Source organism: Embiotoca jacksoni, unplaced genomic scaffold, assembly GCF_022577435.1.
Source record: "Embiotoca jacksoni isolate LCO1_2020_lvr unplaced genomic scaffold, fEmbJac1.0.p SCAF_8, whole genome shotgun sequence".
Classification (NCBI taxonomy): Eukaryota; Metazoa; Chordata; class Actinopteri; family Embiotocidae; genus Embiotoca; species Embiotoca jacksoni.
Window position 1 is genome coordinate 5,193,385 of NW_027185436.1, and position 25,942 is coordinate 5,219,326.

General features: G+C 39.3%; 2 protein-coding genes across 2 annotated transcripts; both read left to right on the top strand.

Moving 5' to 3' along the window:
* Positions 1–1,156: 1,156 nt before the first annotated feature.
* LOC138191603 (uncharacterized) lies at positions 1,157–7,493 on the top strand. The gene is made up of 6 exons (XM_069138504.1): positions 1,157–1,459; positions 2,830–5,172; positions 6,657–6,759; positions 7,153–7,218; positions 7,302–7,362; positions 7,449–7,493. Exons 1-6 carry the CDS (start codon positions 1,285–1,287, stop codon positions 7,491–7,493), a joined length of 2,793 nt encoding a protein of 930 aa, XP_068994605.1. The 5' UTR covers positions 1,157–1,284.
* On the top strand, positions 6,987–8,850 carry LOC138191961 (cilia- and flagella-associated protein 45-like). The gene is made up of 5 exons (XM_069139071.1): positions 6,987–7,218; positions 7,302–7,592; positions 7,661–7,753; positions 8,315–8,533; positions 8,657–8,850. Exons 3-5 carry the CDS (start codon positions 7,662–7,664, stop codon positions 8,748–8,750), a joined length of 405 nt encoding a protein of 134 aa, XP_068995172.1. The 5' UTR covers positions 6,987–7,218; positions 7,302–7,592; position 7,661; the 3' UTR covers positions 8,751–8,850.
* The last annotated feature ends 17,092 nt before the right edge of the window (positions 8,851–25,942 follow it).

The window sequence follows — 25,942 nt, forward strand, 5'->3', positions numbered from 1 at the left end:
CTCCATAGGTTATCATGTCTTGGTAATGCATGCTGGCTGACAGCTGCCTTGAATCAGCATGTCTCCACTGCTGAACTATCAGATTGTCTGACACAAGCAGGGCCAGATAGGGTAACAAGAAGTTTCTGCAGGCAACAGTGAAGCACGGTTGTGGTTTATTTCAGGTTTTTGAGCTGCGTTTCAGAAAATTAAACCGGAGATTTGGACAGAACTGGTGGTCTCCACACTGGAGTGAGTAATCTGATTGGCCCTCAGTTCATTCTGCGCCATGACAACAGCCCCAAAGACACAAACAGTGAAGTCAGCACCAGTGTGTTGACCTAGAAAAATATAACAAGAAAAAAAGGAAATGCAAACAGCAAGTTGCAACAGCCAAGACATGGCCCTGACACTAGCCTATTATGTCATCACATTCTTGCATCATGCACCAGGTGATAGGCATTTATTAAAAATGGATCTAAAGTGCAAGCACTCATTCAAATATATTTTGGTTCTCTTTTTGTCTGTAAATCCATGCCGGAGTCTTTTAGTTGGCATATATAGGCTATAAATAGATATAGACATCTTGCAGACAATTTCATTAAAGAAAACGAAATAATTGGTACAAAAATCCGACAGCTTTTAACCCTATTTAAAATGCACAAGGCATTTACTGGTCAGAACAATTGGGCAAAACAACCTTATTTATTTTTTTCCACAAAATAAATGTTTTGCGCGTAAAAACTCGCTTAACACAAGTGCGTGATATAGATGTGGATTGCTGGGATGTGCAAGTAATTCATCTCTGTGAATTAAAAATAGTTTGCAGAGTTTAAAATTATTCAACGCTGATAGATGAACGTCAAAGTGTTGAAAATATAGGCTACAAAGGCCAATATATATATATATCCAATAGCCAATATATATATATGTTGTTAATATAAAATAGACATAGGATATATATATATATATATATATATATATATATATATATATATATATATATATATATATATATATATATATATATATATATATATATATATATATATCCTATGTCTATTTTTTAGAGGTCCGGAAACTACATTTCCTTCTACATACTCCGGTACGGTAGGTGTTGGTGTGCACCTTACAGGTGGCGGAAAAAAAAAAAAAAAAAAAAAAAAAAACTCCAAAAAGAGGAAGGAACACGTAGCAGCAGCAGAAGAAGAAGATGATCTCAATGTCATGCGGAAGTAAACGGAACGCACTTGAGTCCGAGCAGCTCCGCGGGACCTTTGATAAAGTGTCATTTATAGCTCAACAATGTATCCCGTCCAAAGTATGCGCAAGTTCGTCTGTGATCGACTGACGGTAGCCGCTCAAGAAATACTGGGAGCCTTTGAAAAGAAAGTAGAAGACTACGAGGCAGAAATGGCTCGTCAGCGCAGACTGTTGGAGGCGGTGTTCACGCCCGAGATAAAGTTGCACCGGGCAGCAGGTTGGTCACATCGCCAACTCCGATCCTTTAATGAAGCCAGCTCTCGAGTTAAATAATCGAAGGAATCGTTCCATTCACATACAGGGTTTTTTGTTTTGTTTTAGATGTGTGTAACCTCACCTTCCTGCCAGACCTGTCGGGACAGGTGTAACCACAGGCTGTACGTAAAGTCGTAACGCGCGGAGAGCGGACATGAGCACAGCAAGCAGGGGGCGCGGAAACTAAATCAGGCCTGACTACTTTCAGCAGCCTGCAGTATGTCCAGGAAATCACAGCAACGCTCACGTCCTGTTAGAGCTGATTTTAATAGTTCCGGTTGCTCTCATTCTGCAGATGTAAAAAAAAAAAAAAAAAAAAAAAAATAGGAGTGCCTATTAAAATACAGGCATGTAAATCAGCATCTGATCAGTTTGCAGCGGAGTGTCAATCCCCTGATCAGAGTTCCTCTCAGACTTCTGAAATGAATAAAACATTCCAATACAGAGGACAGAAATACAGGACAATAACTGTCATTACTGATGTGACTAGTATAATCCACAGTATATTCAAACAACTCACATTTTCACTTGGACAAAAGACTGTTTTCCTTATTTGCAGAAATCAATGTACATTTTAATGACTGCCGGGGATCCAGGTCACTAGGTCATCTGCAAGCCTTTTTTGTAAGATGGAAAGTCTGCACATGTTCCAGCTTTGAGAAGGTTCAATATTAAGATATTTAGCTTATTTTCACGCACAAGGTGTCCAGAAGATGATGTAGTCCACTGCCTCTTCCTTGTGCAAACCTACAGCATCCTATCTAAGTTTCATTTGTGTAACATTTATTTTAGACATAAGTGTCATTTCGTGGTAAGATATTGGTAAGACTCAACCTATAGGCAAAACTAAAAAAAGTTACACAATAATAACACTTTTCTTTTTTTAAACAATTTGTCTGAACTTATTTTCACAATAATAAGGCACCACAGATAGGCCTGCAATTGAAATTTAAAAAAAAAAAAAAGATCAACTCATTACAAGATATACTTGATACCAGTACATTAGACATACATTAGAGAACTTCAGATGAGTTCAACACCGTTATTATGAGATCATCTGATGCAAATACCCATAGTTGCAGGTCTCTGTGATATGATGTAGTACAGACACAGGTAATGTGGGCAATCCTTCAATTAAAAATACAAAGGAAAAACCCTTCTGCTTCCCTGCCATTGAGAACAACTTTTGACATTCTCAGTTGCTGATAAGGAGAACCCCTGTGTTTCAATTGGCATTGTTCATTGAAGACTTTTGTGACCATGATGGTTAAATATATACTTGTATATCTACAACATATCATCACTCTCCCATTCCTTTGTCCTTCTCTTTAGAGCACCCGCAGTCATCTCTCAGGAAGGAGGACCACGTCCTCCTGAACCAGCAGCAGCACAGTAACCTCGAGACCCGCTCCAGTTCGGTTCCACCGCATGCTGCACGGATTAAAGATGAACATGAGGAAATATCCATCAGTCAGGAACACCAGCAGAAGGCTGATGCCTCTACGTTGACTCCAACTTGTGAGGAAAGCGTCATCAGTCATCAGTCTCAGCCCTTGAACCCTGATCAAACTGAGAGTGCAGCCGAACCAGCTCCTCGATCTGATGTCTTAAACAAAGATATATTATGTGGATCTGACAAGGAAAGTTCTGCAGCATCAGCACCAAACAGTGACCATCAGTTCCTCTCTCCCAACTCTGAGAGCCAAGTTCACGTGACTTGTAAAGAGTCAGCCCCAAATAAGAAAATCGGTGACGAGAGCACAGCATCAGCTACGAGTACTGAGCCAACTTCAGATGAGAAAAGCAACAATGGGACCACAACATCAGCTATGAGTGTTGAGCAGCTGTCAAATAAGGGATGTAATGATACAAACACAACATCAACCAGTGGTACCGAGCTGACACAGACTGAGGAATGTCATAGTGAGACCATAACATCAACTACAACTACTAAGCCAGGACCAAATAAGAAACATACCAATGGAGCCAGACCTACTGAGCTGACACCTACGAGGAAACACGATGGTGAGAAAACAGCATCGACTGAAAGTACCGAACCGACACCAAATAAGAAGTGTAATAAGACCACAATGGCGACTACATGCACCGACCTAATGCCAAATGAAAAACACGATGATGAGAACTCGCCATTAAGAAGAAGTAGTGTCCCAACAACAAGTAAAAAAAGCCAAGATGTGAGACCAACGTCAACTGAAAGCGTTGAGCCAAAACTAAATGAGAAAAGCAACAATAAGAAAACAACAGCAACCAGAAGTACAGAGCGAACACCAAATGAGAAACGTAACCAAGAGATTGTGACATCAAGTAAAAGTGTTGGACTTACACAAAAAACAGAACATAACGATGAGAAGACAACATCAGCCGGAAGTGCAGATGAGACAGCAAATAGGAAACCCAATGATGGAAAAACAACATCCAGTACAAGTACTCAAACAATAGCCATCAAGAAATATAAAGATGAGAGGACAAGGTCAAGTCGACATTCTGAGCCAGTGAAATGTCACGATGACACATCAGCTGGAAGTGCTGAGCCACGGCAACTTAAGCGATGTAACCTCAAGAAAACAAAATCAAATGGAGGCATAGATCAGACAGCAAATAGGAAACCCAATGAAGGGAAAGCAACATCAACTTCAACTGCTAGACCAGCACAAAATAAGAAAAGCAATGATGGGGAAACAACTTCTACTGTGAACACTGAGCCAGCACAAGATACGAATGGTAACAGTGATGACACAGCATCAGCTAAATGTTCTGAAACAACAGCAAATAAGAAGCCTAATGATGGGAAAATATCAACTGCAAGTACGAAGCCAACACCAAATAAGAGACTTAATGATCGGCGCTCAACAGCAACCAGAAGTAATGAGTTTACAACAAATAAGGAACCTAACAATGGAAACACAATGTCTTTAAGAAGAATGCAGGCGGCAGGCCATAAGAGGCAAAACGATGGGAGTGCAACAGCCAAAGGAACTGCTGACCCAACACATAAGAAGACACGTAAGGCTCAGACTAGAACATCCACTACGAGTGCAAATTTCAAACAAAGTGAGAAACGGGACAAAGGGACCACAACATCAAATCAGAGTACCGCATCAAAATCAGACACGAAAGATGGGAGCACATCGGATATTACCGCCATGAACAATGACAATCCGTACAAGTGTGACAGGTGCAGCAAAGTGATGACTAATTTCAAGAACTACAAATTTCACATGAAATCCCACACCGTTGAAAAGACTTTTAAGTGCAACCAGTGTGGGAAGATGTTCAGGGAGAGTTGGGATTTGAAGAAACATTTGGTAATCCACTCTGTTGAGAAGCCTTTCAAATGCGACGTTTGCGGAAACGGATTCAACCGACGCTGTAACCTCGACCTGCATCTTCGGGTTCACACCGGTGAGAAGCCGTACAAATGCGGCACCTGTGGGAAAAGCTTCAGCTCTTGCGTGAATATGAAGAAGCACACGAGAATCCACACGGGCGTGAAGCCGTACACCTGCGGCGACTGCGGGAAGGACTTCGCAGATTCTTCCTCTTTCAAAAATCATCGGCGAGTGCACACGGGGGAAAAGCCCTTTAAGTGTACCTTTTGCAAGAAAAGATTTGCTACCACGACAACATTAAAAAGGCACACCAGAACGCACACAGGTGAAAAGCCATATAAGTGCAACGTGTGTGATAAAGTGTTTGGACACAAAACCGACCTGAAAAGACACATGAGGCTACATACGGGGGAGAAGCCTTACAAATGCAGTTGTGGGGAAGAGTTCTCCACCTGGTCAAAACTCCACAAACATAAGCGTGTCCACACAAGTGAATCACAAAACTCCACTGATTAACAGTGATGCATCATACTCTTAAATGAATTGCTAGTGATGCCACTGGATGGCGTCTATAATATGTGTTTAATGTGTACCGCTTGGTACCGAACTTTGATACTTTTATGAAACTGACCGAATTGTTTTGATTCTACCGAGTATCAAAAAATGCCTTCCTATTTGATACCAAATTTTGATATAAAACTTATCAGTGTCATTGAGTCATTAGTGTTTCCAATTGGCTCTTCTTTTGCAACCTGTCCAAGCAGATAAATTCACTGAGGCTCAAATCAGTTTTGGCCAGACAGCTGTGTGACTTGTGCTGCATTAACTGAAGACTGGTGGCTTCTCTGTGCGCAGACATTGAATTTGTATCTACCGATAACTTGCATTATTAATGCATTAAGTTCCATTTTTTTTTTTTTTTTTTTTTTTTTTTTTTTTTTTTTTTTTTTGCCTTTTACATTATGATCTAAAATGATCATCATCTGTTTTGATTTATTTGCTTGCTCACTTGGACTTACCAAGTTCTCAGGATCCAAAATCCAAATCCAAAATAAAACAGCAAAACAGTGATTCAGTGTTTTTGCATTTTGTGAAATTGTTAGTGAAATGTTGTTAAGCATTTCTCTCCTTTTTCCACATCTACACCGCATTGCCCTGGTCCAAAAACCACAACACTTGAACAAGTCAAACCTGAATTAAATTATCTGAGAAACTAAAGATTCTGTAGGCCACAGTTTCTGATTGGTAAAACATTTATTCTATTTGTGAAAATCCAAAAAGGGACATATCAGTGACTTTTTTTTCACATCTAGACCACATTAGACCTGGTCCAGGTCCACAACTATACTCACACAGGTCAAACCTGGACTAGATTATCAGAGACTAAAGATTTTCTAAAACACAGTTTCTAATACGTGAAACCTTTTTATTTTTTTATTTTTTTACATCCGGACCACATTAGACCTGGTCCAGGTCCAATCATAATTGCATCAATAATGTAAATAATCATCAAGGCAAATAATAGAACCCATAGAAGAGTCTGGTAAGTTCAGAAACAGACCACTTTATTAAAATGCGGCCTAAATAGACTTAGAACTAGACAACACGGGATAGTACGATATCTAAAATTTAAGACATCTGGTCATATCACAATACAATATGATACAATATTGATATATCGGTGACAGACATCTTTGCTGTCACTGTGGGTTTTATCGGCTGAACGCACCGCACTTCACCAAAGTACGATGTTCCAATTTGTTTCTTCCACACCAACAATCACTTTTAACTCTGGTGCTCTCCTGCCAGGCATTCGAGCACATACAACCTGTCCGAAGCCAGCCAGCCAGCCAGTTACGAAATTGGGTTCTGGTTCGCACCAGGCTGCCACACGGTGGCCCCCGGACCTCAGGTGGATGAAACCCTCTTTGGGATCTCCAATCTGGTGAGTTTGGTTGATACTGTAGCCAAGCATAGACAACAAAATGTCACACTTTTACTAGGCACATTGTACATCTGCCAACAGACATGTGTATATGTGGAAATTTAAAGAGCTAAATTTATTTAAAAAAAAAAAGATATATACATATAGTACATTTGAAAAGTGTATACTATGCATAGCAAGTAATGTATAAACTTATTTGATAATCAGTTCCTGTAATTCAGAAGAAGGCTAAAGGATATCAAAGAGATGATAAATCAATGTCATGAGGTATTTACAGTGATTACGCCAGGATCCCACTGAGGGATCCGCCCAGACCATCCAACATTCTTCCAAGAGCTGAGTTTGAACAGATCTCCCCAGAAATCACACCCTTCAAGGAAAGAGAGGGAATGCAGAGGGCCGAGCAAAGGAAGAGAAGAAAGATCTGTAAGAAAAAAAACAGTCACGTGACTTGCAGCTTAATCATTACAATGTAATCTTTAACCTCTTTTTTTATACTTCTAATTCAGAAAGAAGGAGGATGAAATCAAACAGCTCAACGAGGCAGACAGAAGCAGCGGCGGCGGACATGTGGATGACAAAAAAAAAAAAAAAAGTACCTGCTCAGACGGATACGCGGCCACATGCTTCTTCTCTGACCGCTCGTCTTCCTCCAGGCCCTGGAGGAGAACAAAGTGGAGCAACAGCGTCTGCAGGAGTAGATCGTGCGCCTCACTGCTTAGACGATGCGGGCCAAGGAGCAGAGGAGAGAGGAGAAGCTGGCCGACATGAGAGAGAAGGAATACATCAAGCGCAAACAGGTCAGATAAATAGCAAATGATCTCCATAGAAAGTCCACACATGCTCATTATTCTTTATCTCCAATAAGGATGAGTTCTGTGCTCGAAGGAACCGATACGTTGCTGACAGAGAGTGGAGGAGAAAAGAGATCAAGCTGGCCAGGAAGAAAGTGCCGGAGGAGGTGACGTTGAGAGCGGCTCGTTTAGAGCAGGTTAAATCCAAAGAGCACTGTCTGGTGATGGAGGCCTGCGAACTCACGTGCATTTTCACTACAAAACTTTGCACTGCTTAATTATACTCAATTATGATCACACACAACTAGGCCTGTGTAATAAAACGTTTTAAAACGGGAACAGTCAGAAGTCAACACTCTTCTCACTGTAGGCATTGCTGTGAAAGACTCTCTCTCCCATACTTGATAGATTTATAATAGTTCTACAAACTTTTTATGTCGTCTATTTTCTCTTTGAATTCATCATTTTGTAGCCAAAATTCTTGAAATGTACCTCTTCCTGTATGTTGGTCTCCCTAAGCGGGTACAAGAAAAGACACATCTTTACTGAAATGCTGCCCTGATATTCCAGGACTTGGCCCAAGGAAATATGAAATCCTCTAACTGTCCCTGTCTGGAAAATAGTTTTAAAGATTCCCTGATATTCCACGAAATTACCTGACTTGTAGGAACAAAATCAAAACACATTCACTTCAAATGCCCTTCTGCCGCTTCCGCCTCTCTCCACAGAGTACAGCAGGAAGTGATAGAGAAACAAAGGGGGCAACAGGAGAGGCAGCGTCACAAAGCAGACAATCAGGCCATCCGACAGCAGATCGAGGGAGAAGAGTTGACAGCCACTGCAAAGCGCCGTGAAATCCTACAAAACACCAATGAGCTGATGGAGACAGCCCGGCTGAGAGATGAGCACCTCAAAGAGATCAAGGGGAGGAATCTCAGGGGGCTCGGGTGAGTGTGAGCCGGTTAACGGACCAAGTCCGGGTGGACATGACACGTTTTATATGAAGTTCACAGTTCTACTGTGAGTGTGTATTAAATGACTGAACCTGACATGTGCTTGCTGATGTCCAGGGCTACAGGGCTCTCTGAAAAGTACTGCGTTGAAGTGGAGGGGAAGGCCCAGACCTGCATCACCTCAAGCTTTAGGGACCTGCTTGACGTTTAGGACGGAAGAACATCTTTCAAGAATGACCATGACTCAAAACAAATACAAGAATTTAACAATCAAGACTTACATTGCCCTGGTTTAAGCTTCTGATCATTAGTAGACACACATTTGAGCAGTAAATGGTACAACGTATTTATGAATAGATCTCTTGTAGTGGTTGGAATTAATTTGTTTTGGTGTTTGTATTTTTGATGCTTTTATGAAGCTGTATTTGTTTACATAACTTACTTCACATTAATTTGTTAATTCCGCTCCCTTTTTTTTGGAGTAACTCATGCTGCACATCTGTCTCATGTTACAGAGAAACTTTCCAGTTGCATTGAGGTAGTTATTAAAACCATTTTCTGCCCCCTAGTGGACATTTGAGTTCACCTGAAGCTCAGAATCAAACAATGCCATCAGAAAGAATCATTTGATTTTTAATTTATGGAAGTTTTCTACCAAATAACTTCATACACTGCCGTCCAAAAGGATTTAAACAGTAGGGGGAAATGTGATGTTTCTGCTTTTTGGATTTGGCATGAACAACATGAAGACCAGAGAGCTGACTGTGACAGAAAAAAGAACATTTTGAGAATCATAGCCCAGGAAATTATCAAGTACAGCAGTGTGGAAATATCTAAAGACAGAAGAAAACATTGCACTTCAAAATAAACACAGGACAGGTCGCCCACTGAAAACAACTGCAGTTAATGATAGAAAAATCTTTAGTGCTGATGAGAACAACCCCAAAACAACTGTCAGTGACATCACAGTATATAAAAAGTGCTCATATTGAGAGTGCAGGGGCGAAAGTATCACAATTCTCAGATCATAGAAGACTTTAGCAGCAGATTCACACAGGCTTTACTGCAAGATGCAAACCTCTTATTTGCTTATTCCAAAGACAAGCTGAAAAAGTTTTGGGGAAAAGGTTTGTGGACAGATAAGACCCAAATGAACCTTTGAATAGATTCAGAAGTGTACAGACAATTTTTGTCTGGCTATGTACAAAGTAAACCTCCAATCTCACTGACCCTCATCTTGCAACCAGACAATCACAGTAATACAATGCAGTGCAAAGCTTTCATTAGTGACAAAAGCTGGAAGATCAGTCACCAGATTTAAACTAATGAACTTGTATTTTCCCTGCTGAAAAGGAGATTGAAGACAGAGAGGCCCCTGTAACACACATCTACTGAAGGTGGCTGCTTTGAGCGCCCGAATAAACACTTTAAAAAAAAGACAATAAACATTTAGTTATGGCAATTGCACACAAGGGCCTACGCAACTGAAAAATTAGATTCCATCACTATTATTTTCTTTGACATTAATGTGTCAGCTTAGTTTTGCACAGCTGAAAAAAAACAAAACTTAACATTACAAAGGCTCTTTACATTTTGTGTATGACCTATAAAATGTATGTGCCATTAAATCGGAGGGGGAAAAAAGCTAAAAGCTGGTCTCCGCTTTTGTCCCATTGTCAATTTCAAATTTTAATCTTTACCGAAAACATAAAATCTTACTTTTAACAAACATTCAAAGGGCACTGAACTTGTTCCATTGAATTTTCATCTTTCTTGCCAGCTATAAATACATAATTTCTTTACATATTGTTTCAATATATTAGGGAGCCTTCAAATTAAGAGGTCAGGCTTCTGACACCGTTTTAAATATCTAATATTAATTGTTAAACAGTTGATGAAGTGTCAGAGGGTAAAACAAAAATATCACTTGGTATTTTATTTCATTTTTATGTTGAGCTCTTACTTGATAACCCCCAGAGGTTGTGGTAAAAGCTGTGGTGTGCTCATTAATACCATTTACCAACCTGTGGTTTGTTTTCATTGTTGTTCTGCAACGAATTTCATGTTAAACTATGGAATAATAGCAGGAAAACATCTAAAGGTTTTGGCTAAGCTCCTACAATATTCCAGCTGTGCACCCCTCCCCCCCCCACACACACTCCACCACCACACACACAGATGTTTTATCTATCTCTTCATCTTTTCTTCTTCTTCTGTTATATATACAAACATAATCTCAGACTTACCCTGTGCAAAATATTATTTTAGCTCAGAGGCTTCTGTCAGATATGCGTGTATATAGTTGTGTTTGCATATACGAAATGATAAAATTTGATAACAGATGATTTAAAATGGAAGAAATTGTCAAAACGGCCCCTCTATTTGTCTGTGAGACCACCTACCTACCTCTGTGTACTGTATAGTTATCAGTCTGTGTGGCAGTGGTTAATCAGTGAGTGGTGGTTCCAGAGCTGCAGAGGCCACGGTGTCATTTAGAACCATTAGTAGCTCACAGGTGGATTCATGAATCATGTAGATTGTGTTTGCACAGCTGGCTGCAACACTACTCCTTCTATACTCCAACCACCACCTCCACCATATCAATTTCAAACAGGCAAATATTTGTAATCACCATGGATGACTTGTTCCAATAAAATTTCAGTCTGTGATTGGTGGAGTTGTGGTGTCAGTGGGCTTTTGGGGGATGATATAAAATGGAAAAACTGAAAAAAACAGTCGTTTCCCTTTTACTGTTTTGGACACCAAAGCATGAACTTCATGATAACCTTCATCCTCCATTCAAGGAAAAACATGTTTGCAACAGGCATCCAGCTTTCTAAAGGACTCTTCCCACCCCTCCTACACACTATTTGACCCCAACTTTGTATGAGATACCACAGTATGAAACCCAGAAAGAGCATCAGCTTCATTCCCCATGCAGACTACTGAACACATTAGGCCACACACACACACACACACACACACACACACACACACACACACACACACACACACACACACACAGTTACATTGTTTTTTTTTATTGCTTTCTTGTACTAGGTGGTGTGTGTGAAGCCTTTATTTTGTGTGCATTTCTTTTTACCTAATTTGCTTTATCCAAATTCAAACTCTTTTAATGCACTCCGGTATTTGATGCATATTGACATGTTTTACATATTTGCGTCTTGCTATTTTTCATGTTTTTTGAAAAGTACCAAAACAGCAATGTAAAAATACTCCATTGCAAGTAAAAGTCCTGTATGAAAAGCCTAGTTAAATAAAAGTACAGATGTATTGGCAGCAAAATATAGGTGAAGTATTAAAGTAAAAGTCCCTCTGACTGATTTATGATTATATATGATCATTAGATTATTAGTTGTGAAGCACCAAGGTGTAAGCAGCATGTTACTGCTGCAACTGCTGCAGGTGGAGCTGCAGTTCAAATATAAAATTCTGTTTTTGGACTTTTTATCTAATCTTTGAATCAAATTTTTCTGAGATATTGGATCATTTGAACATTTAATGAAATGAAACCATGAGAGGAGTTCCAAGGGAAAAGTCACTGTTTGGTGAAGCTGTTAACAACTCGTAGATATCTGAAATGTGACTCCACACTGACTTTTGTAAGATGTGAGATAAACAGGTTGGAAACTGATTTAATCTATAACAAGGTGCTATATCATAAAAGCTTGGTAAACTATCCATAATGTCAAATATTAACTAAAGCTGTCATATGACTGCAGTGGTGTAGAAAGTACAATATTTCCCTCTGCAGTTAATGGGAGTGGAAGTATAAAGTAGCATCAAATGGAAATACTCAAGTAAAGTTCCAGTACATCAAAGTTGTACTGAAGTCGAGTACTACAGTAACTGCACTATTTACTTTCCACCGCCGGTAAGTGGTGCACAGTGTGGAGCTCACCCTGACACCATTGCGGTGCAACACACACATGTCAAACAACTAGACATTGGACGCACCTCTGCTTCACCTTTGCCTTGTGGCATCCTACAGGAGGCCTTTTACATTTCTCAAGACCTCTGCACATTACGTCACGCTTTTGCTGGCTATCATTGCACCTTTGCGCACATTGTAGCGCTAAAAGTAACATTTAATCAGCAGGTTAACCTGTCGGCAGTCTGATCGTTTAGATAATGGAAGGATTTATGGTGAAATCGCACATTCGCACCGCGTTTCACAGTTTGGAGCCCAAAAAGCTGTTGGAATAACTGGACCACAATCATCCCTTCATGTTAAGCTGCTAAAGATCTTCTGATTTACTTCTCCAAGATAATAATTTTCTGCTTGTGTGTTGATATGCAAATTGTGACTCCACGACGTCTTGGCTCTGTTTAGTCCGTTTTTGTGGGCTTGACATTGAAACATCTGAAAGCTCAGTGAATGCTCTGCAGGTTTGCTTTCTTACTTTCTTGTATTCTGCTGGCTGCTGCTATCTGCTTGTTACTACTGCCCTGCAGGGTTTACGTTGATATTTAATGTGAATTCATTTGTTTGTTTGTTGTTTGGCAACGGTATCATGATGCTGCCATGCTGTTTCTTTACATATTCGTTGAATCAGTTGGACAATGGATGTTTGAGTTTGTTTTTGAAGCATATTTTCTCCCAGGTTGTTTTTTGTACAGTACAGAAAGATTTGAACTCAAAACAAAGGGTTTACTTCTCAGCTTGCTTTGCTGGTCTTTGATGTCACAACTGCATCTAAACTGTAGAGCTCCAGCTCAGTGGTTGATGCTGTTGTAACGTTCATTTGTACATGTTCTGATGGTTACGATGTTACACAACATGAAGTTGGATTATCAGCGACAAGCCGTTGATTATTGTGATCTTACATGTGCATGCTGGTATTTACTTGCTGTACATTCACCTCCGTGATATGAATGTACAGTACATGTCATCTGCTGCTGCTGCTGCACTGATTATCTGTACACACCAATGTACTGCTGCTGCAGACAACATCTGTGAACTCATCTGTAATTTTCTCATGTCATGTTTTAAAACCATCATTGATTGGAAATGATTAGAGTATGTGACTGGTTTAAAGACAAACAAATTATATTACTAAGCTGAAAAAGCACAAAGATTATGCTTGTAGCTCCTGGGTCACAGTAAATTAGTCTTTTCATGCAAAACATTATTTGGAGCATATTTCCTCCATTCACTCTGAATAAACGATGAAAGTGTTCATCTGAAGTCATTTTATTATTTTACAGTTTCATGCTTCCATCTCGTCTCTCTTTTCACATGTCATGCAAACATTAAAACCTCAATCTCATTATTCTTATATGATTTTTTTGTTTCATTTTATTTTTGCACAGAACACAGTGTTGAAGCTCTATTTAAATAATGGATAATATAGCTATCAACAGAGAATAATACATTGTTTTGTTTTAGTGGAGAGTTTTAAGAGATTAACGTGTTTGAATTTTAATGATGACTTTAAAGTTAGAGCAATAATAAACTGGGTAAGTAAAGCTGGCTACATACATACAGACTCTGTCTGTTTTTAAATCCCATTTTAATTCCATTGTAAAGCTCACTTTTTGTTCTCTTGGCTTTTACTCTTTTTAAATTGATGTTTGTTTCATTTCTGTTATGGTGGGTTTCAGTTCTTTTATATTCATTTAATATGTCGTATGATTGTTTGCCAGTTTTATCTGAAGCCACATTGTAGGGCTACAAAACACTTTATGGTTCTTGCTAGAAGAAATGAAATATAAATAAACAGAATTAAATTGAAATAATATTGAATCATTTTGCCTCCCACCGGTCCAAGGCACGTCTCCCCAAACAGAGGCGTATCCTCCAAAATGTGCCAAGGCAGCAGCTGAGACAATGATCATAATTTATTGTAGTTTAGAGGAAATGATTCAGTTTAGTCCGAGCTCAGAGGCTTATTCTGTAACTGAGACGTCTGTGAATGATATCAAGATGCTTTGCTGCATTTGGGATCCGTCTTTGTTTGGAAGACTTGTGTAGGATTATCTGGCGTCTAATCCAGGAATCCACAGATACTGCATTTTCATTACATTCACACCACACACTTTGAGTGACACGCAAACAACACATGTGGTGTGAATGTAATGAAAGAGATCAATGGATTCCTGGATTAGACCCCAAATCCTAAAGCATCATGAGCAGTCAGAAAACACGACTCTTTGAACTCATTAGTCTGTGTTGCGTTTCTCATGAAGCTCACCTGTGTCAGTCATTGCCCACATTTTCTGGGTGAGATTTTGTTTTTGATTTTTCTCATTAACACTGTGTACATGGGGTTAGACTGTGGTCAGGACAGCTGTTCTATCATAGTGGTGCCAGCAGAGCTCCTTTAACACCAGAGTAAACTCAGACGTTGTTTGGCTTTACCTTTTGTCAGTCAGCATCAGCCTTATGCCTTATTCCATGTCATATTTGCACGCACTGCAGAGTTGAAGCTCCATAAAAGAAGTCCTTTTCAATGGGAATTTCCCCTCTATATCATCTTTTCCAACAAGTCTAGTGGGTCCAAAATGGACACATAAAAAGATAAAAAGGATTCTGTATATTTAACCAAATTACATAAAAGCTTAAATGGATTTGTGATGAAACCCCAAGCTCACAACCCATGTCTGTGAAATCCATCATGGTTTTCACAAGCTTTCCCTCGCGATTAGCATTGGCTGGAGCGTTGGCTGGAGCGTTGGCATGTACTCCAAATCAAAACCATATTCATTTTGGCCCGACACACTTGTGTGCTCTCGGAAAGTGTCTCTGCTGCTAACCCCGTGATTTATAAACGCTTATCTCACCGCAGTGGCCGAATCAAAGGCTGGGGAAAAGGGGACAAATTAACAGAAAGGTCTTTAGCTTTTCTAAGCGACCTAATTTTGAAAACCGCAGTATTCATAAACCCGCAGTGCATAATTACGTTTTTATAGCTGTATAAACTATAACGTTACCTTGTAATTTCATGGTTGCAAACATAGCAATTTTGAGACCCCAGTTTTGCTTGGGCTTTGTTTGTTTGTGTTTTTGTGTCAGAAGTTCTGCGTGCTTTTTAAAGCTGAACTCTAATTTTCATAGAATGCGGTATTATTGTAAATATTACATTTGTTTTTAAAAAGCACATGAAACTGGAGTGACAGGTGTGCCATGGATGTTGGCAGGAGGTTTGATGACTCATACACCCCCCCCTCCCCCCACACACACACAAATCAGTCTCTTAACTGAATAATCATGCAGTGGGAGGGTGACTTGTGTTGCGTTATAGTTGTTTCTGACAGCTGCAGGTACATTTCTTTGCATATCACTTTATTACACTGAAAGTCAAATAGCCTGAGCATCCACCATCTCCACTGTCAAAACTGAATTTGAACTTTATTTCTTGTATTTCTTACCTTGCACAAACATTATAGGATGTCTATATTAGGGCTGTGGATTACTTTTTTGATTAATCGTTTAGTTGTTTGGTCTTTAAAGTGTCAAGAAAATGGTAAAATATGTCTATAGCTGTTTCCTAAAGCTCAAGAAGCATCCTAAAATGTCTCGTTTTATCCCAACAAACAGTCCACAATTGTTTATCATCCTCGGGGAATAAAGGAACCAGAAAAGATTCTCACTTGAGCAACTGAAATTAGAGATTTTAGATTTTCTTTTCATTAAGAAATTGCTCAAAATGATTAGTTGATTATAAAAATAGTTTTTTGTCGATCGACAAATTGTACCAACTCTAATCTATATCTGTATTATTCTGTGTTTGGTAAACAACATTATTTATTTGCACAGTTCTCTGGAAAATGCTGACAGAAGTTTGAGTTTAGGCTGTTTCTTGGTCTGTTTTACAGACTTCCAGTACTTTTACAGGAAATCAATAAAAGCAGTTCAATAGTCAAGGAAATATTTCTCTTACAATATTCCCATGATCTCAGTATAATCATTGAATAGCTGTAAAAATAAATCAAATGTGATAAAAGAAGGGGCGATGGAAGTTTAATGGAAACTTAGGAGTGACCAGCAGAGTGGGAAGCGATTGTTTCGAGGTGACGTGATGTGTTAATGGTTGAAAAGAGGACTCTTTAGTGTTAAAGAGGAAGCGACTGTTGTTCTGATCACAGTAGGACACAGTTACTCCACCATCACTGAGCCAAGAAGGAGCATTAGAGTTCTGTGTAATCGTGGCTTTGCTTCTTTGGGCTGAAACTTTACTATTTCCCCCGTGACTGCGGGAGACAGGTGCTCTAGTTTCAACCTGGCTGCCTGAGCTCCAACATAAATAATGGCCTTTAATCGTTGCAGTAATTTAGACTGAATGCAGTGAGACTTTTTTTTTTTTTTAACAGAAATAATGGTGGTCTCTAAAAGGCCTTAAAATGTTGGTAGGCAGTGTTGCTGCAGAGAGGAAAGCAGCAGGGGAGAAACATTAATCAACCAGCTGGTAAAGAATGTAACTGTCTGGATATTTCAATGTGTGGGTGTGTTGTACAGCAGTATTGTACTGTCACCACATCAGCAATACATGTATTGCCATAGAAGTTAATGTATGGCAGCACAGGAAAATGTCTTTTATATTACTCCTACTGCTTTCCTTTGTCCTCTACTGTGAGTTGTATAGGTTTACATTTTTGTCACTTGCTCAAGCAAATTAAAACATATGAATAAGACACCTTGGGGTTTAGGAAATTGTGTGATTTTTTTTTGACACGTTAGACCAAACGAATAACCTCTTTTTCTGTGGATTTCCACTCACTGTTGATGGTATATGTAGTCAATTTAAGCAAACAATTCCTCTGTGCTGTATTGACCTGTTTTCCTGCTCAATTACAACTGTGCCTACATATACCAAGATGCATTGCGTGTGAGCTTCTGACCCCCTTACCCTAAAATCCTTTGGCCTCCTTTTCCACATCTGTCTGTTATACTTAAAATATGTCCAGACTTACATCTAAAATATAAGTAAATGATTTTTGCCTGCATATGGCCTCAGGAACATTCCTCTTTAGTGTCCAGTGTTTAGTTTCTTTTTTTATGATAAATCTCATACTGACCTACATTTACTTTTATTGCATATTAAGTGTCATATCAAATAGCTGTACTCAATAGGTAACTATCAATGACTTAACTTGAAGTTGAATCAACCAGGCTGCCAACAGGATTTTTAACTGGTCATGTGCTTTAATGGACAAATGTATCAGAAGTGAGAGCAATCTCAGTTAGATTGTTACTTCTATAATTATCAATGTAATTATTATGGTTTATTTGGTATAAATTATACTTCAAAACAACAAGCCCAAACAGAAACTATCAAAATATCCTTTAACACATTTCTTGCTGTCAATAATGAGTACCGTGGCCAGCAGGGGACGCCAGTTCACTTCTGATCCTGAATATTAAATCTCACTTTTCTCATGACCAGAAAGTCTCACTAAGGAAGTGAAGTGATCTTGATCATTTGTTGAGCCCAGAAACTAAATAAATGTAGATTTTAAATTCAAACCACACCTCCACTGAAAAAAAGAAAGCTCATGATTGTAGTTTTACTAGGGACATGTATAGTACGAAGCATGAATCAGTACTTGTATGCATTTTTTGTGTAAAGCATCTAACTCACTAAATTATCTCGTGCACATCTGAGTAAAAAAAGTAGTGCTCATGGCGTTTATGTGAGTCTTTATCAGTTCTTTGGCCGAGCTGTCACCAGCAGATAGTGTTGTAACAGCTGAGAGGTGAGCTCGTAAATCTTCCTCACAGAGGTGTTGGCTCACTGACCAAGTGACACAACTTCAAAGAGAAACCCCGTTTTGTTGCCTTCACTGATACAGGTTTAGCTTTGCCAGCTGTGTGTGTGTGTGTGTGTGTGTGTGTGTGTGTGTGTGTGTGTGTGTGTGTGTGGGGGGGGGGGTGTTTGAGTCTTGATATTGACATCAGTGGGCCACCAACCAGGAGCAATAACTGACACCTTTTGGATGAAGTTTGGTGTGTGTGTGTGTGTGTGTGTGTGTGTGTGTGTGTGTGTGTGTGTGTGTGTGTGTGTGTGTGTGTGTGTGTGTGTGTGTGTGTGTGTGTGTGTGTGTGTGTGTGTGTGTGTATGGATGGCCCAGTACTAATGACGTATGCTTCATTGTAAATTATTTTTAAGAAGCTACAGTTTCCATTCATGTCTTACGTACAATATTAAAACTTAGCAGGCCTTGGAGCTGATCGACAGAAAAGTAATCTGCCTCTGTTTTGATTACTGATTCATGATTTTAGTGATTACTCAAGCGGCTTCTTAAATATGTGAATTTCCTGCTTTTCTTTTTGAAATATGATAGTAAACTGAATATCTTTGGTCTTTGGACCATTAGTCTGATGTAACAAGACTTTCTGTAGACATCAGTGGGGTTTATACTGGACACTACTACTACTACTTTTTTTATAAACTGAAAAATGTATTGATTAAATACAATTAATTGGTAACAAAGGCTTCTGTTAGTGGCAGCACTGAGAGGCAATATCATGTGTGTGCTGTTAAAGTTGTTGCAGATGAGCTTTTGATTTGAGAGGAAAGAAGCCGCCAGTATTGTCCTAAGGTTTGAAGACTTTGGAAAAAGTAGGTGGGGATTTTGGGTGGTCCTCCCTCAAGAAAATGGTGTAGGAAAAACCCTGAGCACTTTTGGTAACTTTGGCAAATGTCAAGAAAAAAGTAAAGGATATGTGATCTTCAGTAAATACGTACCACAGACAAAATCTTTACAGTTCAGAAACTATTTGGATTCCTGTTGCAGAATAAAATAAGATACACAAAAAATGAGAAGGCAGCATATTTTTGCACCATTATGTCTCGAAGGAGTCGTACAAAAACAGAAATTATATAAAAAGGCTGCAGGATAGGGAAGTCTGACTGAATGCAAAAGAAAATACAAGTTTTAGTTGTAAAACATGCAGACGTTTGTGTAATCTAAAAACCTCAGCTGAATCATTTGGAAAAGAAGTGTCCACCTTTTCATTTTCTCGAGAAAATTAATGGAGAAAAATGATACTTATCCAAAGTTTGCAACTTTGCCAAAGGAAAATAATTAATCTCAAATACTGACAAGAGAATTTGGGAAACACTTTTTCTTTTCGAACTGAGTGATATTGTTATTTTTTTTTGAAGTACTCTGCTTTTATAAATGAAACAAATGAACCTGTTTGTAGTTATAAGAAAAAGCTGAAACACCCTTATGGTCACAGATGATAAATAATAAAAGTAGTTGATGTTTGTATTATTTAATGTTTCTCGGTTACTTTAACAAGTGTACAATCTGGCTTCCACCTGTTGTGAAAGCAGCTCAGGCTGATTGTGTGTTGTGGGGCCTTCAGCGTGTTCGAGCATTCCAGTAACAGCGTTCGTCCTTCCAGTATCTTTCTGGTATTACTTTTTCTTTATGGCATCTGTCTTTATTCTAACTTTGATCTTTACCATCAGTCTTTCACCCACCCACTCAACTCCCTTTTCTTCCCTTTCCCCCTTTCTCTCTCTCTCTCTCTCTCTCTCTCTCTCTCTCTCTCTCTCTCTCTCTCTCTCTCGCTCTTCCCTTTTCCCATCTCTCGTGTTGGTTGTCTTTCTGTGTCAGAGACTAAGCAAACACAGTCATGTGTGAGTGGTCTCATAACTCCACGTTCCTCAGAGACTGGGAGCTCTCAGACGAGTGCAGCTGTGTCTTCATTTGTCGGCCATGTTCGGCATTCTCGAGATATCTCCTGGAGGCTCCTGGGCTTTTTCTGTGATCTGGTTTGACCTTGTGCCCAGTGAAAGGCTGTGCGGATGTCAGGAGAGAGATAGACACACGAGACACATAAAAAAGACGGTTTGGTAGATTCACAGAAAGTGGGCGTGTAGGGGTGAAATTAATCACATTTTTTTCCAGTTTCAACATCTACAGTTTCAACATCGACAAGTGACACAAGAGCCAAAAGCATGCCTAAATCACATGCAACCTCATCAGGCCTGTATTTACAATTACGATTAATCTGATTATTGATTGTTTGGTCTCTTAAATGTCAGAAAAAATGCCCTTAAGTTCCCCCAAACCCTGTTTTGTTTGAGCAACACTGTAAATCCTAAGATTTTTAATGTATATAGGTGACCAAGAAAACATCAAGTCTTAATATTTGAGAAGAGGAAGTCAGTGAATTTTAAACTAGCTGTCCAGTAGTCGCAGATTAGTTTTTTGTTGATTGACTAATTGTTTAGTTGACTTATAGTTTTAGCTCTGAAGCTGATCAAACTGTTGTTGAACTTGTATGCTTCCACTGGACACAGATTTTCACATTTAATGCAAGAACTTGTGTTGGCAACAAAGGAAACAGAAAGAGGAGGAAACGCACGGTGACCGAGCAGAGGCCAAATAGAGACACGTCAGTGAAGGAGAGAGAATAGTGAGGGGACCTGTTCAGGCCAGTCTCATGGCTAACACGGATATCACCAGGAGGCCAGCATGTGTTTTCTTCAGCTTGGCCAAATGAGGTTCACACTCTTCCTCCCCTACTTGCTGTCCCTTTGACCTCTGATCTCCATTCCTTCACCTTTCAGGCGTGAATCATCAGACGCACACACACATCTATATCCAACCCCCTGTCCCGTCTCTATCTCACTCTTCTACTTCTCTTTCTGTCTTCGTAACTCTCCCTCATCTGTTCCTCGGTGCATCTGGCGAACATGAGCTGTGGAAAGGCAACAGACAAGTAATGGGAGAAGTGTGTAGGCGAGTGCGTGTTGTGTGGGGACGGCTGTGCACATCTACGTGTGTGTGTGTGTGTGTGTGTGTGTGTGTGTGTGTGTGTGTGTGTGTGTGTGTGTGTGTGTGTGTGTGTGTGTGTGTGTGCGAGCATATGCACAGATGACAAAGGCAACTGTACATCTTTGTCCAACAATCCCATCTGAAAGTATTTTTATAGGAGCTTTTGGTTCTGTGTACCCACACTGAACCAACACCCACAAAACCACTGACACTTGAGTCGCTAAGCTGTCCAACAACGACTGCTGAGATCTCTCACTATGCGCCAGTACATCATGATATCGGGAACATGCTCTGCATTTCAAAAGCTGGCAAACATGCCCAGAGGCTGGCTGGAGAGTCCGTTCTGTTGCATGATGATCTGTTGAATGATTATTCCATTAAGAACAAGTGTATCCGTCTGTTTTGATGTCAACAGCAACCGGATACAAACAGACAGGAATGATTTGATTTGTCAAACGACTGCAACAACTTCTTTACAGCACAAGTCAAAATGGTTCATGAGTAGTTACAATAAGTGCAGACTGTGTTTGGCTTTAATTACTTTTTGTATGTTTTAAAACTCAGGCATAGTTAAGGATAGATTTCCATCTTGGATCCACTTCCTGGCGAGCAACATCCCTAAAAATTCCGATGTTAACATCCCTTTTATCAAATGTTTTATTTCTTCACCATTTTTTGAATATGTCATGTATTATGCTGCTTGTCTCATGTTCAGATTGGAGGTTCAGATTGTGAACATTAATGTACCACTAAAACGGTTGTGTTTCTGCCTTCTATACCAACAAAATGTTCCTCAGATATTTTCAATCGATAGATGTTTCAGCAAAGTCAGGTGCAAATGTTGAAAAGTAATAAAATAATTTGCTTAAGGACTCAAAAGGGTTTGGATTCAACAAGTGGATTTAATATTAGATTTGAATTTGACAAAATGCCATTGAACCTCATGCCTTGGCAGAGTTTAACAAAATGCAGCCAGATGGTGCAATGATGAGTTCGGCAATCCATAAAAGTAAAGTCAGCATTATTTACTATTTCTTCTCACATTGTTTACTGTATAGTAAATTGTCGATTCATCATAATTTCTCACGGTTGTTTGCCAAAGTGCTGCCAGCTATGCACTTTGTTATGCAGTATAACATGTATACAGGCACACAGAGGCTCAAAAATGTATTTAAGACATCGGTCAACTTCCGTGAGGTACAAAAGGTAATTTCAAAAAGTGTTTCACAAATTTATCACAATTGTGAATAGAAAAATAATGCCTTTTACTTTGACATTTTTTTTTATTCAATGCAAAGATTTTTAAGTGTGACTTAAGTCTCCAAATACTTTTTCCAGCCATTGTGCAATATGTTGTCATAGAAAAGGTGTTTGGCCTTTTGTGTATAAGTACAATACAAATTGTACAGTTTTATTCATTAAATTTAGATCGACTAGTTAAATGTTAATGTTTGGTTTTTCTTGTGCATAGGAAACCTCGAGTACCATCATACCTTCACTATAGACTATCAAGACACTGCAGTAGATGGTCTGACAAGCTGTTACAAGTTCAAACAGCTGAGACTGGTGAGACCAGTGAATCTTATGTTGAGTATAACCTAACAGTGAATCAGGTCAGCTGCTCCAAACCTACCTCTGCAATTTGATTCTGGATGTGTGAAAAACTTGAAAGATGTCACGACTATGGCTGCAAACTACAGATTGTTGGTCAATAAATCTTTTTTTTTTTTTATATATATATAAAATATTAGAAATGACAACAAAAAAGTATTGATTGCAACTTCAGGGAATTGAGTGTAAAATCACGACACAACATGGTCGGTGAACACCTTATAAGCAGTGTTGAACCCAAAAGAGATTTTGTTTACTGTCCTCGAGGATGAAAAAACAGCTAATTTGTATATTTTGAAGTTGAAACTACAGATATTTTGTCCTTCAAAAATAGACTTTAACATATACTTTATTATTAAAATTTTCTGCTGAATTCACAGCAATTACAACAGAACTTCCTTCTTTTCATTTTTATAAAACTGAAACCTCTTATGGCAAAATAACCTCTTGTGTTAAAGTTAATTTAACGCCAAGCAAATAAAAAGGTTAAAAATCCAGGTTTTGAACTACTATTGACATGTTGTGGCCCCATGACTGATTATCCGAAGGCTAAGATTGGTGTCATGAGAACTAAAAAAAACATGTATTTTCGTGAACTGAATTGTCAGTAATTATCAGTGAATACTTTTAACCAATGAGGCTATTGATGGATGACATTTGAAAAGCAAATTTATTTCAAAAGAGACATTTTGAAATAAATTCTGAGCAGTAGCTTACATTTAAACCTTCCATGGCCTTCCATGTGCTGCTAATGAATTGTGGGTTTGTGGCTCAGACCACACAGATGCCAAGTTCTGGATGTGTGGAGTCTGCCAGTGACCAACAGTCCCACACGTTAGCAAAACTGCGAGTAATATGATGACCTGCTGGCCTAATTCGCTAAGAAGCAACATCTGTCGAGCTAAAAGAAAGTCTGAAGTGTAAACAGATGAAGGTTGTATTGGTTTCTTTTGGAGACAGCCTGGTGGTTTGTACTTTCAACACACCTACAAAGCAGCGCAAACCATTGACCACATCGCTTCCATCTCTGGCCTCACTTTGCCTGAGGTTTCCCCTGTAAGTACCTTTGCTAGCACCTTGCAAGCCGCAAAACACTAACTGACTTGGGGAAGTGACAAATTGAGGGGTTTTGGCAGACTGCTGGCGGTAAAACATGCCTGTTTACATGGGAGGATCCCACAGAACCACAGATATGTCTCTGACAGCCAATAAGAGAGGAGAAAGAGGAGGAATGAAGGCAGAGCTACAGGCAGAAGGAAGAGGGGCGAGTGTAAAGGGAGGAGAGGAAACTGTAAGGGACAGTATTTTCTCCAAGACATTAATGCACGGGAACTGTGGGCAGCTCAAACCAAGAAGCAGACACTTTATGTGCTGCATGTATACATACAAATATACAAAATATAGTGTTTTAGTGACTTGTGAACTGTTGACGTTCATTCTTATTTAGCCATGCTACTGGGCATGGCAGTGTGTGCTGGTTGGGTAAACTGATATATCTTGACTGTTCTTGAATGGGTTGTTATGAATCACCTGACTATGACTGTTTTTGGAAAACCAATCAAATTTTGTCTCAATCAGCCACTCATTGCGTTGCTGTCAAAATTTATACTCATTGCATCAGCTGTCACGTCAGCACGATCGGCTGACACGGCCAGAGGTTTTCTTCTTGTTGCGGTGGGAATTGTTGAATTGTTGGGTTCCTCTTTATTATGTGTCGGTTTTCAATGTAAGGACCTTATGGTGGTAACTGCCCTGTGATTACTTATTTGTGATCTGGTGCTGTATAAATTAAATCGAATTCTTCCGATTAACACCAGCACCACCTGTTTTTAAACCCCAGGGAGGTTATGCACTACCTCGGCACCTTTTAAATACGATGACATCACAACAGGGTCTAATCGCCAAACACTCTCACATCACTCACATTTCTCTTCGTGTTTTTGCACAAGGCAACACAATCTTAAATGTATTCATTCAGATCGAGTCTCTCCTGATTGAAGTGAAATTTCCTCCAGATATTCATGGATTTGATGAATCCTATAGGGTTTGGTGATTCCATGACTTTTCCTCTGGCACCACCATGAGATTGACATACATGTTTATGGTTTGAATGAATCGTCTCAACAAGATGTGGAATTTTTGTTTAGTTTATTTGGTCAGTCACATTCCCTTCAGGATACACAGAAGTGGCCAACTGTTTCATATCGGACCATCGTTAAATCTTAATTTTTTTTTCTTAATACCTGCAAAAGCCATAACAATCCCATCAGCAGTTATATTTCTGTTTAATGCATCATAGCAAATGTTAGAAAGCTAACCTGCTAAAAGAGAATGGGACAGTGAACATAGCTGCTAAACATCAGCATTTCAGTGTTATTAGCATTTAGCTCAAAGCACTGGACTCCCTCAGTCACATTTTGAGTGCGTTCACACTATCACATATGGCAACATGGAGTGCACTACGAGTCCCTGGATAGATAGTGTGCTCAAAACGGGCAAAAAAAACTGTGTATGAAACCGGACACTTTTCACTGTCAACAGTTGCCATGGCTACATAGTGGAAAGGGAGGGTACATCAACCAATTTTATAACTGTGGGAGTTAGCTGAGAAGCCTGCAACTGTTGTGAAGCACAGAACTATACAAATGCAAGTTGTTTATGTCCACACAAAAGTGTTTCTCTATGTATTCCCATAATGCTGTTGGATAAGCCATCAGGATGTTTGTTATGCACGTTAAACAGAGGGCACGAGGACATGTTCATTTTTAGGTAAATTAATCGCAAAAAGCCGGTGGATACGTTGGCGGGTGATGCATTCAAATGTTACTGTTATATCTGCGAAGTGCAGAAAGGAAGTGAACAATTTGAGACAACACTACCACACAAGTAAGTGAACCAACTGAAATGTTGTTAACCAAGTCTTGTTAATGTGGTTGACTGATTAAATCTACGTTTGATGCTGTTGGCACCAAAATCTGCCGCTTTCAAAAATAGAACTGTTCCCCTTCCATCAGACTTTAACTTTTAATGGCCTTT